This window comes from Acartia tonsa, chromosome 6 (assembly GCF_053477335.1).
Source record: "Acartia tonsa isolate MP-2025a chromosome 6, ASM5347733v1, whole genome shotgun sequence".
Classification (NCBI taxonomy): domain Eukaryota; kingdom Metazoa; phylum Arthropoda; class Copepoda; order Calanoida; family Acartiidae; genus Acartia; species Acartia tonsa.
The window spans coordinates 10199867-10214710 of NC_137265.1; the positions used below are offsets into that span (position 1 = coordinate 10199867).

Here is a 14844-nt window from a genome sequence, read left to right on the forward strand (position 1 = left end):
ACCGACTTGGTCTTGTTTGAACATGCAATAGTTGTTCTATAAGTTTAGTTACTTGACAACACCGACTTGTTCATGTTTTAACATACAATAGTTGATCTATAAGTTTAGTTACTTGACAACACCGACTTGGTCATGTTTTCATATGCAATAGTTGTTCTATAAGTTTAGTTACTTGACAATACCGACTTGGTCATGTTTTAACATTCAATAGTTGTTCTATAAGTTTAATTACTTTAAAAGACCGACTTGTTCTTATTTCCACATGCAATAGTTGTTCTAAAAACCTTAGTTACTTTACATAACCGACTTGGTCATTTTTTAACATGCAATAGTTGTTCTATAAGTTTAGTTACTTAAAAATACCGATTTGGTCATATTTTAATATGAAATAGTTGTTCTATGAGTTTAGTTACTTGACAATACCAACTTGGTCATGTTTTAATATGCAATAGTTGTTCTATAAGTTTAGTTACTTGACAACACCGACTTGGTCATGCTGAGATCTAATTTACAAATTCACACGGTGATATTGTAATCTAGCATTAACAAATTATAAAATAGATTAAAAATATGCTTTTAGCACTACAGATTTTGAAATAATTTAATGGACAAAATTTTCAGATAAATTATCAAGCATAATGCAAGTTAAGGTTAGAAAATTTAATTGTTTGTTGACTTATTTAAAAAAGTCTGAAAACAAAATTTACAAACGCAATAGAATGATTTTTAAAGATAATTATTAATTGTATTCCTATAATATTATTACAAAACTATCTACTGTTTTACAATTAATACAACAGGAAGAAAGCTTGTAATGACAGTGGTTATATTTATGAATATAATAATAGTTCTTGTTATATTAGATACGAACAGATCTTGACTTGTTACAACGATGTTTGATGATTATTCTTTGGTCAGCCGTCACCTCTTACATCCTAAGGTATTAGAAACCTAGGTGCTTTTCCTCAGAGTTTCTAAAGAGCAATTAACTCCCCTCTCCCTTTATTTGGGGAAAAAATTGAAAACGGGAAGATGGGGGGGGGGGGGAATTTTTTCAAAGGCCTAATCACTCCGGGAGCCCTTTTCCTGCCGGGCTATCCAATATTCACTAAAACCTAAAATAAATGGGGGGGGGGGGGGGGGGTTAGTTATGAGGGGTAATGTTTATTATGTGATCTTGATTTTGAATTGAATTACTTTTAATGCTGGAATCTGTATGTTCCTTATTATCTCAGAAACGGTAACTTCCAATGGTTAAACAAAGTCTTATGTTTTTTTTAGTTTTCTGAAATGGGACTTTCATACTTGGAATCAAATGTTTCTTGTCGTAGGCTTAGGTAACATTTTAAAATTCATTATACACCACATCATACTAGGGATGTTAAAATATTGTAACTGTTATGTCCTTGATAACATTTAACATAGGGGAAATGCCTTGGCCTTACTAAAGAGGTGTAACTCATTACCATAAATTAATAAATAGTATAATCAAATTTGTTTTTCTTTTAGCTAAAATCTTAGGGTTTTTTTCTAATTAACTCATAAATATGTAAAACTAATGGCAGACCCCTTGCGGTACATATTTAAACTAAAATCTTATGTCAGGGGCTTCACTTGTTCAGTCCTCCTTACAGTTGGATATTGAAGATAAATCTGTTCTAATTACAGGTTAGTATATTCTCTGTACACTAGCGGATACTCCTCATGATGCCTCTAGGGGCACTTTGAATTATTGTTTTAAAAGTAAAAAAATTATTTTTGGAAGGGGCCTTTTTTTCTAGATATTTTTTTAAAGGGTGGTTAGACCCTCCTCCAAAATAGTTATAAACCTGCCAGAACCTTTTAGAACCCTTACTGTAGAGAAGAACCACAGACAGAGATTATTTTACTTTTATATTAAAATATATAAGTTAGCTAAAAGATTGCCTTTTTATTCTTTTTCCCTTTAAACTCTTAATTAGGATGTGATACTGGGTTTGGATTGGTTCTGGCCAAGCATCTTCATGCTCTGGGATTCAAGGTGTTTGCTGGCTGCCTGTTGGCTGACAGGTATTGAAATTAAGTTAATTAGGTACTGTATAAGGAGGAAATTCATCCGTTCGTCCATGATTGTCACTTATTAAAATGCTGTTGGACATTTATTGTTATTTTGAACACAAATTAGAAATTTAGAAACAATGTCTATCAATAATAAGATTTATATTATTGAGTAAAAAATATGTTTCTTCAAATTTTAAACATTTTATTACAAAATCAAATTTTGCAGAATTAAATTCAAACCGTACAATTAAATGTACAAATTAACAAATATACGTTCATTTTTTAAAACCTTTTCAACATGTGACATGGGCTAAAATAACATAGTGGATTAGTATATATGACTTATGTGTTCCTAAATTTCTAGTGATGGAGCTGGGGCCACAGAATTGAGAAGCATTGGAGGTCCAGACCTCCATGTGATTCAGCTGGATGTTACTAAATCAGAGGATTGGAGTAATGCCAGTGTCTATATCAAGGAACATCTTTCAACGGCATCTGCAGGTTATATAAATAGGTAGAATGTCTGTCTCTTAAGATCTCTTAAAAATAGGACAAATATTGGAGGCCCAGACCTCATGTGATCCAGCTGGATGTTACTAAACCTGAGGACTGGAGTAATGCAAGTGTTTAAATTAGGGTTGGGCCGGATATCCGGTGTGGCCGGATATCCGGCCATTCTCAATATCCGGCCGGATTCCGGATATTGAAACTATCCGGCCGGATATCCGGCTATAACTTTTTTTATATTTTACACCAAAAATCTCTGCTTTTTAAAATTTTAAATGGCTATAATTTTCTTATTATTGAAGATAGAAGAACATTTTTTGAATATGTTTATCTTTATGTACATTTTATATATGAAATCTCAAAAGTTTATTAATAAATATTTTTTGCTACTTTAATATCTGGTAATTTAGCCGGTTATCCGGTAATTTGGCCGGATAACCGGATATTTGCCGGATATCCGGCATTTGAAATCAGCCGGATATCCGGTATCCGGCCAAAAAAGTATCCGGCCCAACCCTAGTTTAAATCAAGGAACATCTCTCTACAGCATCTTAAGTAAGCTCTTTATAGTGGCTATAAAAAAGACATCATACAATACAAATGACCAACGATAGGCCAATTCTCATACTAAATTACCAATAGCAGGCAAGTATACATTTTAATTTACCAATGGTGGGCCAGTTTGACGTCATTTTTAGAGTCACTATAAAAACAATCCATCTGCAGCTTATTTAAGAGGTAGATTGTCTGTCCTTTAAGATATCACAAACAGAAGGAGGCCCTAACCTAATCATGCACAATCATCGGAATTTCACTGCTTTTAAAGGTTACTGTTTTGTTTAGGTCTCTGGGGCTTGGTGAACAATGCTGGATGGGCCACTTTTGGAGACGTAGAGTGGGTCAGCATGAGCAACTTCAACAAAGCCATGAATATCAACGTCAATGGTGTCATCTTAGGTTAGTTTTTCCTGTTAAACTTTGGTGCTGATATCAACATAAGACGACTATTATTGTGTTGATATTCCTATTTGAACATAGGAATGTCTATCAGCTTATTAGGCATACCCCCTTTAAACTAAAATCCAAAGAGGTTCGAGCCTAAGAAGGGTGTTATGCTTTTTGCACTCCCCTGAAAATTTGGCGTACTAAAAAACATATCTACCATATGATATAGAAAAATGTTATAAGATACTTTTATTGTAGGTGCCAAGCATATGCTGCCATTACTGAGAAAGTCCAAAGGACGAATTGTCACCATTACTAGTGGATTAGGTAACAAAAAACATGGACAATTTTGTTCATAAGTAGCGCAGCTAAATTTGTGTTTTTGAAAAATAAACATTTTATATTTACAAAGTATTTTTAAAATCAACCAATTATAAAGTACTAGCGGCTTCGCCCCTAGCCTCTAGGGGCTTTGCCCCAAGAGGTTTGCTCAAACCAATTATTCGTATTTTAGTTTTAAAAAAAAAATTGGGGGGGGGGGAATTTTTTTTTTTTGGGGGGGGGGGAAGGGGTTAGTCGACCCCACTATTTAAATTTTAGTTTTAAAAAGAAAAAGAAAAAATATTTTTTTTTTTTGGGGGGGGGGTATTTTTCATTTTTGGAAAATAGTAATAAACCTTCCCAGGACCTATGAAAAGCTACCCTGTAAAGGAGAACCCAATCGGTTCAGCGGTTAGCGAGATCCTTCGCTACAAACAAACAGACAAACAAACACACAAACAGACAAATTCAAATCAAATTGATTTGACAAACAGGAGACATCGTTCTACTTTGTAATATAGATAATATGGTATTTTCTACAGAAATAAATAGAAAATATTAAACTTAGTAAGATAGGACAAATATTTTGAAATATAAATCAATAATTTTTTAAAACTTGTTTTTAGGTAGATTTGCAGTTCCCACACGTTCCCCATATGTGGCTTCTAAATACGCCCTTGAAGGATTCTTAGGTAATAATTTTATAATTTTATCTTATTATATAAAGTAGTATGATTGTTTGTTTGTAGTTAAGATCTTGTTATCCACTGAATCGATTGATTTCTCGTTAAAGTTAAGCTTGACATGGGCCCCTGAATGGTTTTGGGCTATTTTAATAGTTAATTTAAGACTGGCTATTTGTCTGTTATGATCTTTTAAGCATCTACCCTCTGTAACTCACTTTGTCAGTCGATCTGTTTGGTTGTTCTAGATTTTTAATTTTATAATTGTTTATAAATTGTTTTGTAAAGATTGTTTGAGATACGAGATGAAGAGTTTTGGAGTGAGCGTGTCCTTGTTAGAACCTGGAAATTATATTGCTGGAACTAATATATTCAATGAAAAGTAAGATTAATAGTGCAACTACTCTATGTCAATATTATTTACTTGCTGGAACCTGGAAATTATATTGCTGGAACTAATATATTCAATGAAAAGTATGATTAGTAGTGTAACTACTCTATAACTAAGGATATCCGTATTTCCTTTACAAAAAAAATAATTTACCGCAAAAGGAAGGAAGTTTCTTAATTTTACCAAAATATTAGACTAAGATTTTTTTCTTATAATTAGTCCTAAGTTTTTTTATAACCAAAGCTCATTTTTTTTCATTGACTTTGTATATTATATTTTGATTTATTTTAAAGGTTTATAACAAAGTGTAGACCTTCAGCGGTCATCAAATAAAATCATAATATAACATCACGAAACCTTTTAGTAATATTTTGGAGAATATAGGTTTGGTGATTTTCTAGGTTTGTCATGAGCCAAGCCGAGTTAATGTGGAGTGAAATGTCAGATGAAGTTAAACAAGTTTATGGAAAAGATTACTTCAATAAGAAGGTAAGGAAGGCCCAGGGTGGAAGGGGGTTAGTGATATGTTTTCTCATTCCTTTTATTAAAAACTTTGGGTACTTTTATTGAATCTAGATTGATTGGTTCCAACTAGCAGTGTCTGAAATTTAAATCTAATAGTTTTAATCTACATATGTGGTAATTTCTTTACCATAATTGAGAGTTTACATCAACTTATCGGTTATCTCTTAATTAAGGCCATATTGATTATGTCAATTTGCACCATTTTAAGGGACGTCCAAGCCTTTTTTTATTTGAGGGAATTAAAGAGAGGAGATTTAAAGGTTTGAGTGAGGGATAGGGATATCTAATGTAATTTTATAATTCTTTGAAGAAAGGAGGGATAAAATGTTGGGTTTCAAAGTTTGAGGGGTGTAAACATTCCTTTACCCCTACTCATAGACATTTTTGGCCATTTTTTTAACTTAAAATCTCAAAAATTGCAGTTTTCATTAATTTTTATGTATCTCTATCAGATGCTGTGTTTCAGGAATTTAATTCAACTAGAAATTGTCGTAAAAAGTAATACTTTGTTTTGAGATGCAACTAAAGGGAAGTGGGTATAAAGGAAAGCAAATAAAGAATTGACAAAAACCAAATTGAGTCAAGAATGATCCATGTGACGGAAAATGAGGGAGATGAGAGGAGAAGTGGGAAAGAAAACCCCTAAAAAGAGATGGATAATCCCTCATTTTTATGACGTCACATGGAGCATTTTTGACACAATTTGGTCTTTGTCGGAAGAATTGTTTGCCATAATCCTGGTCCCTGGGGGTAGCTAAAATAAATAAAATTTAAGGTTGAGGTAATGAGGAGCTATATGAACAATGGAACTAAAGATATCAGTCCTGTTATTAATAGTTATACAGATGCTTTGCTGGATGTATTTCCACAGGTAAATATATATACATATAGTTATAGAGTAGGTATACTTCTAATATTAAGATATTAGTCCTGTTATTGATAGTTATACAGATGCTTTGCTGGATGTATTTCCACATGTAAATATATATACATATAGTTATAGAGTAGGTATACTTCTAATATTAAGATATCAGTCCTGTTATTAATAGTTATACAGATGCTTTGCTGGATGTATTTCCACAGGTAAATATATATACATATAGTTATAGAGTAGGTATACTTCTAATATTAAGATATCAGTCCTGTTATTAATAGTTATACAGATGCTTTGCTGGATGTATTTCCACAGGTAAATATATATACATATAGTTATAGAGTAGGTATACTTCTAATATTAAGATATTAGTCCTGTTATTGATAGTTATACAGATGCTTTGCTGGATGTATTTCCACAGGTAAATATATATACATATAGTTATAGAGTAGGTATACTTCTAATATTAAGATATCAGTCCTGTTATTAATAGTTATACAGATGCTTTGCTGGATGTATTTCCACAGGTAAATATATACATATAGTTATAGAGTAGGTATACTTCTAATATTAAGATATCAGTCCTGTTATTAATAGTTATACAGATACTTTGCTGGATGTATTTCCACAGGTAAATATATACATATAGTTATAGAGTAGGTATACTTCTAATATTAAGATATCAGTCCTGTTATTAATAGTTATACAGATACTTTGCTGGATGTATTTCCACAGGTAAATATATATACATATAGTTATAGAGTAGGTATACTTCTAATATTAAGATATCAGTCCTGTTATTAATAGTTATACAGATGCTTTGCTGGATGTATTTCCACAGGTAAATATATATACATATAGTTATAGAGTAGGTATACTTCTAATATTAAGATATCAGTCCTGTTATTGATAGTTATACAGATGCTTTGCTGGATGTATTTCCACATGTATATATATATACATATAGTTATAGAGTAGGTATACTTCTAATATTAAGATATTAGTCCTGTTATTAATAGTTATACAGATGCTTTGCTGGATGTATTTCCACATGTAAATATATATACATATAGTTATAGAGTAGGTATACTTCTAATATTAAGATATTAGTCCTGTTATTAATAGTTATACAGATGCTTTGCTGGATGTATTTCCACAGGTAAATATATATACATATAGTTATAGAGTAGGTATACTTCTAATATTAAGATATTAGTCCTGTTATTAATAGTTATACAGATGCTTTGCTGGATGTATTTCCACAGGTAAATATATATACATATAGTTATAGAGTAGGTATACTTCTAATATTAAGATATCAGTCCTGTTATTAATAGTTATACAGATGCTTTGCTGGATGTATTTCCACATGTAAATATATATACATATAGTTATAGAGTAGGTATACTTCTAATATTAAGATATCAGTCCTGTTATTAATAGTTATACAGATGCTTTGCTGGATGTATTTCCACAGGTAAATATATATACATATAGTTATAGAGTAGGTATACTTCTAATATTAAGATATTAGTCCTGTTATTAATAGTTATACAGATGCTTTGCTGGATGTATTTCCACATGTAAATATATATACATATAGTTATAGAGTAGGTATACTTCTAATATTAAGATATCAGTCCTGTTATTAATAGTTATACAGATGCTTTGCTGGATGTATTTCCACATGTAAATATATATACATATAGTTATAGAGTAGGTATACTTCTAATATTAAGATATTAGTCCTGTTATTAATAGTTATACAGATGCTTTGCTGGATGTATTTCCACAGGTAAATATATATACATATAGTTATAGAGTAGGTATACTTCTAATATTAAGATATCAGTCCTGTTATTAATAGTTATACAGATGCTTTGCTGGATGTATTTCCACAGGTAAATATATATACATATAGTTATAGAGTAGGTATACTTCTAATATTAAGATATTAGTCCTGTTATTAATAGTTATACAGATACTTTGCTGGATGTATTTCCACAGGTAAATATATATACATATAGTTATAGAGTAGGTATACTTCTAATATTAAGATATCAGTCCTGTTATTAATAGTTATACAGATGCTTTGCTGGATGTATTTCCACATGTAAATATATATACATATAGTTATAGAGTAGGTATACTTCTAATATTAAGATATCAGTCCTGTTATTAATAGTTATACAGATGCTTTGCTGGATGTATTTCCACAGGTAAATATATACATATAGTTATAGAGTAGGTATACTTCTAATATTAAGATATTAGTCCTGTTATTAATAGTTATACAGATGCTTTGCTGGATGTATTTCCACATGTAAATATATATACATATAGTTATAGAGTAGGTATACTTCTAATATTAAGATATCAGTCCTGTTATTAATAGTTATACAGATGCTTTGCTGGATGTATTTCCACAGGTAAATATATATACATATAGTTATAGAGTAGGTATACTTCTAATATTAAGATATTAGTCCTGTTATTAATAGTTATACAGATACTTTGCTGGATGTATTTCCACAGGTAAATATATATACATATAGTTATAGAGTAGGTATACTTCTAATATTAAGATATCAGTCCTGTTATTAATAGTTATACAGATGCTTTGCTGGATGTATTTCCACAGGTAAATATATACATATAGTTATAGAGTAGGTATACTTCTAATATTAAGATATTAGTCCTGTTATTAATAGTTATACAGATGCTTTGCTGGATGTATTTCCACAGGTAAATATATACATATAGTTATAGAGTAGGTATACTTCTAATATTAAGATATCAGTCCTGTTATTAATAGTTATACAGATGCTTTGCTGGATGTATTTCCACAGGTAAATATATATACATATAGTTATAGAGTAGGTATACTTCTAATATTAAGATATTAGTCCTGTTATTAATAGTTATACAGATGCTTTGCTGGATGTATTTCCACATGTAAATATATATACATATAGTTATAGAGTAGGTATACTTCTAATATTAAGATATCAGTCCTGTTATTAATAGTTATACAGATGCTTTGCTGGATGTATTTCCACAGGTAAATATATATACATATAGTTATAGAGTAGGTATACTTCTAATATTAAGATATCAGTCCTGTTATTGATAGTTATACAGATGCTTTGCTGGATGTATTTCCACATGTAAATATATATACATATAGTTATAGAGTAGGTATACTTCTAATATTAAGATATTAGTCCTGTTATTAATAGTTATACAGATGCTTTGCTGGATGTATTTCCACAGGTAAATATATATACATATAGTTATAGAGTAGGTATACTTCTAATATTAAGATATTAGTCCTGTTATTAATAGTTATACAGATGCTTTGCTGGATGTATTTCCACAGGTAAATATATACATATAGTTATAGAGTAGGTATACTTCTAATATTAAGATATCAGTCCTGTTATTAATAGTTATACAGATACTTTGCTGGATGTATTTCCACAGGTAAATATATATACATATAGTTATAGAGTAGGTATACTTCTAATATTAAGATATCAGTCCTGTTATTAATAGTTATACAGATGCTTTGCTGGATGTATTTCCACAGGTAAATATATACATATAGTTATAGAGTAGGTATACTTCTAATATTAAGATATCAGTCCTGTTATTAATAGTTATACAGATGCTTTGCTGGATGTATTTCCACAGGTAAATATATATACATATAGTTATAGAGTAGGTATACTTCTAATATTAAGATATTAGTCCTGTTATTAATAGTTATACAGATGCTTTGCTGGATGTATTTCCACAGGTAAATATATATACATATAGTTATAGAGTAGGTATACTTCTAATATTAAGATATCAGTCCTGTTATTAATAGTTATACAGATGCTTTGCTGGATGTATTTCCACATGTAAATATATATACATATAGTTATAGAGTAGGTATACTTCTAATATTAAGATATCAGTCCTGTTATTAATAGTTATACAGATGCTTTGCTGGATGTATTTCCACAGGTAAATATATATACATATAGTTATAGAGTAGGTATACTTCTAATATTAAGATATTAGTCCTGTTATTAATAGTTATACAGATGCTTTGCTGGATGTATTTCCACATGTAAATATATATACATATAGTTATAGAGTAGGTATACTTCTAATATTAAGATATCAGTCCTGTTATTAATAGTTATACAGATGCTTTGCTGGATGTATTTCCACATGTAAATATATATACATATAGTTATAGAGTAGGTATACTTCTAATATTAAGATATTAGTCCTGTTATTAATAGTTATACAGATGCTTTGCTGGATGTATTTCCACAGGTAAATATATATACATATAGTTATAGAGTAGGTATACTTCTAATATTAAGATATCAGTCCTGTTATTAATAGTTATACAGATGCTTTGCTGGATGTATTTCCACAGGTAAATATATATACATATAGTTATAGAGTAGGTATACTTCTAATATTAAGATATTAGTCCTGTTATTAATAGTTATACAGATACTTTGCTGGATGTATTTCCACAGGTAAATATATATACATATAGTTATAGAGTAGGTATACTTCTAATATTAAGATATCAGTCCTGTTATTAATAGTTATACAGATGCTTTGCTGGATGTATTTCCACATGTAAATATATATACATATAGTTATAGAGTAGGTATACTTCTAATATTAAGATATCAGTCCTGTTATTAATAGTTATACAGATGCTTTGCTGGATGTATTTCCACAGGTAAATATATACATATAGTTATAGAGTAGGTATACTTCTAATATTAAGATATTAGTCCTGTTATTAATAGTTATACAGATGCTTTGCTGGATGTATTTCCACATGTAAATATATATACATATAGTTATAGAGTAGGTATACTTCTAATATTAAGATATCAGTCCTGTTATTAATAGTTATACAGATGCTTTGCTGGATGTATTTCCACAGGTAAATATATATACATATAGTTATAGAGTAGGTATACTTCTAATATTAAGATATTAGTCCTGTTATTAATAGTTATACAGATACTTTGCTGGATGTATTTCCACAGGTAAATATATATACATATAGTTATAGAGTAGGTATACTTCTAATATTAAGATATCAGTCCTGTTATTAATAGTTATACAGATGCTTTGCTGGATGTATTTCCACAGGTAAATATATACATATAGTTATAGAGTAGGTATACTTCTAATATTAAGATATTAGTCCTGTTATTAATAGTTATACAGATGCTTTGCTGGATGTATTTCCACAGGTAAATATATACATATAGTTATAGAGTAGGTATACTTCTAATATTAAGATATCAGTCCTGTTATTAATAGTTATACAGATGCTTTGCTGGATGTATTTCCACAGGTAAATATATATACATATAGTTATAGAGTAGGTATACTTCTAATATTAAGATATTAGTCCTGTTATTAATAGTTATACAGATGCTTTGCTGGATGTATTTCCACATGTAAATATATATACATATAGTTATAGAGTAGGTATACTTCTAATATTAAGATATCAGTCCTGTTATTAATAGTTATACAGATGCTTTGCTGGATGTATTTCCACAGGTAAATATATATACATATAGTTATAGAGTAGGTATACTTCTAATATTAAGATATCAGTCCTGTTATTGATAGTTATACAGATGCTTTGCTGGATGTATTTCCACAGGTAAATATATATACATATAGTTATAGAGTAGGTATACTTCTAATATTAAGATATTAGTCCTGTTATTAATAGTTATACAGATGCTTTGCTGGATGTATTTCCACAGGTAAATATATATACATATAGTTATAGAGTAGGTATACTTCTAATATTAAGATATTAGTCCTGTTATTAATAGTTATACAGATGCTTTGCTGGATGTATTTCCACAGGTAAATATATACATATAGTTATAGAGTAGGTATACTTCTAATATTAAGATATCAGTCCTGTTATTAATAGTTATACAGATACTTTGCTGGATGTATTTCCACAGGTAAATATATATACATATAGTTATAGAGTAGGTATACTTCTAATATTAAGATATCAGTCCTGTTATTAATAGTTATACAGATGCTTTGCTGGATGTATTTCCACAGGTAAATATATACATATAGTTATAGAGTAGGTATACTTCTAATATTAAGATATCAGTCCTGTTATTAATAGTTATACAGATGCTTTGCTGGATGTATTTCCACAGGTAAATATATACATATAGTTATAGAGTAGGTATACTTCTAATATTAAGATATCAGTCCTGTTATTAATAGTTATACAGATACTTTGCTGGATGTATTTCCACAGGTAAATATATATACATATAGTTATAGAGTAGGTATACTTCTAATATTAAGATATCAGTCCTGTTATTAATAGTTATACAGATGCTTTGCTGGATGTATTTCCACATGTAAATATATATACATATAGTTATAGAGTAGGTATACTTCTAATATTAAGATATTAGTCCTGTTATTAATAGTTATACAGATGCTTTGCTGGATGTATTTCCACAGGTAAATATATATACATATAGTTATAGAGTAGGTATACTTCTAATATTAAGATATCAGTCCTGTTATTAATAGTTATACAGATGCTTTGCTGGATGTATTTCCACAGGTAAATATATATACATATAGTTATAGAGTAGGTATACTTCTAATATTAAGATATTAGTCCTGTTATTAATAGTTATACAGATGCTTTGCTGGATGTATTTCCACAGGTAAATATATATACATATAGTTATAGAGTAGGTATACTTCTAATATTAAGATATTAGTCCTGTTATTAATAGTTATACAGATGCTTTGCTGGATGTATTTCCACAGGTAAATATATATACATATAGTTATAGAGTAGGTATACTTCTAATATTAAGATATCAGTCCTGTTATTAATAGTTATACAGATGCTTTGCTGGATGTATTTCCACATGTAAATATATATACATATAGTTATAGAATAGGTATACTTCTAATATTAAGATATCAGTCCTGTTATTAATAGTTATACAGATGCTTTGCTGGATGTATTTCCACAGGTAAATATATATACATATAGTTATAGAGTAGGTATACTTCTAATATTAAGATATCAGTCCTGTTATTGATAGTTATACAGATGCTTTGCTGGATGTATTTCCACAGGTAAATATATATACATATAGTTATAGAGTAGGTATACTTCTAATATTAAGATATTAGTCCTGTTATTAATAGTTATACAGATGCTTTGCTGGATGTATTTCCACATGTAAATATATATACATATAGTTATAGAGTAGGTATACTTCTAATATTAAGATATCAGTCCTGTTATTAATAGTTATACAGATGCTTTGCTGGATGTATTTCCACAGGTAAATATATATACATATAGTTATAGAGTAGGTATACTTCTAATATTAAGATATTAGTCCTGTTATTAATAGTTATACAGATACTTTGCTGGATGTATTTCCACAGGTAAATATATATACATATAGTTATAGAGTAGGTATACTTCTAATATTAAGATATTAGTCCTGTTATTAATAGTTATACAGATACTTTGCTGGATGTATTTCCACATGTAAATATATATACATATAGTTATAGAGTAGGTATACTTCTAATATTAAGATATCAGTCCTGTTATTAATAGTTATACAGATGCTTTGCTGGATGTATTTCCACAGGTAAATATATATACATATAGTTATAGAGTAGGTATACTTCTAATATTAAGATATTAGTCCTGTTATTGATAGTTATACAGATACTTTGCTGGATGTATTTCCACAGGTAACTTAGTCCCCAAAGTTTTTAATAACATTTTCTTATTCATTGGATTATCAATTTTGGGGACTTTTAATAGGTTGATTAATTAAGTTGAGTGCCCAAACGTTTCAACCAATAATTGAAATCTACAGATGAGAGAATTTTGTGTATCATCATTGGGGATGTACATCAATTTATTGGCCATTGTCTTATCAAAATAGCTCCATTAAGTGTGTAACACCCACTCCCTCTTTTTAGTTTTCCAAGAAGCCTCTAGAGGGAAGGAAGGTTGCTAGTATTCTGATCTTATTTATTTTTTGCCCTATATAACATTGCTTTTAAGCAACAAAATGTTTTAAATCAAATTTAAAACAAACTTGGTTAAAAAATAATTACTATGTGTTGGTGTTAATTATCCTTTATTTAATTTTAGGTACGTTACCAACCAATGGATTTGTACTTCAAAGTTCGTTGTATAATAGCCACGCATATGCCAGAGAAAGTATATGAAATTCTGTACCTATAATTGTAATATTTGACAACAAACTGAAATAAACTTGAAACATTTAAGATTTTTTGACATTACATTGATGTATAGCCCACATTATGATAAATTATATAACCCTCTCTGTAAATTAAAATTATTTGTGAAAAGGTTAAGACACTGAAAGATTGCACAAATAAAAATATTTTAAAAATTGAAGAAAAAAATTATAAGAGGATAATGCCGAGATCTCGGTAACCGCTAAACCGATTAGGAAGAAATA

At 29.4% G+C, this 14844-nt stretch overlaps 1 protein-coding gene across 1 annotated transcript; it reads left to right on the forward strand.

Annotated features, from left to right (window-relative positions):
- The first annotated feature begins 588 nt into the window (after positions 1-588).
- Positions 589-14639, forward strand: LOC145323259 (D-beta-hydroxybutyrate dehydrogenase, mitochondrial). Its single transcript, XM_080165696.1, has 13 exons — positions 589-650; positions 864-940; positions 1282-1337; positions 1606-1668; positions 1962-2049; positions 2405-2541; positions 3391-3504; positions 3751-3819; positions 4440-4505; positions 4785-4878; positions 5289-5376; positions 6188-6283; positions 14511-14639. The coding sequence occupies exons 1-13, from the start codon at positions 639-641 to the stop codon at positions 14601-14603; spliced, it is 1053 nt and encodes a 350-aa protein (XP_080021822.1). The 5' UTR covers positions 589-638; the 3' UTR covers positions 14604-14639.
- The last annotated feature ends 205 nt before the right edge of the window (positions 14640-14844 follow it).

Coding starts and splice junctions, on each gene's coding strand:
- LOC145323259 (XM_080165696.1), top strand. Junction 2,050..2,404: donor GGCTGCCTGTTGGCTGACAG/GTATTGAAATTA, acceptor CTAAATTTCTAG/TGATGGAGCTGGGGCCACAG. Junction 4,506..4,784: donor CGCCCTTGAAGGATTCTTAG/GTAATAATTTTA, acceptor TGTTTTGTAAAG/ATTGTTTGAGATACGAGATG.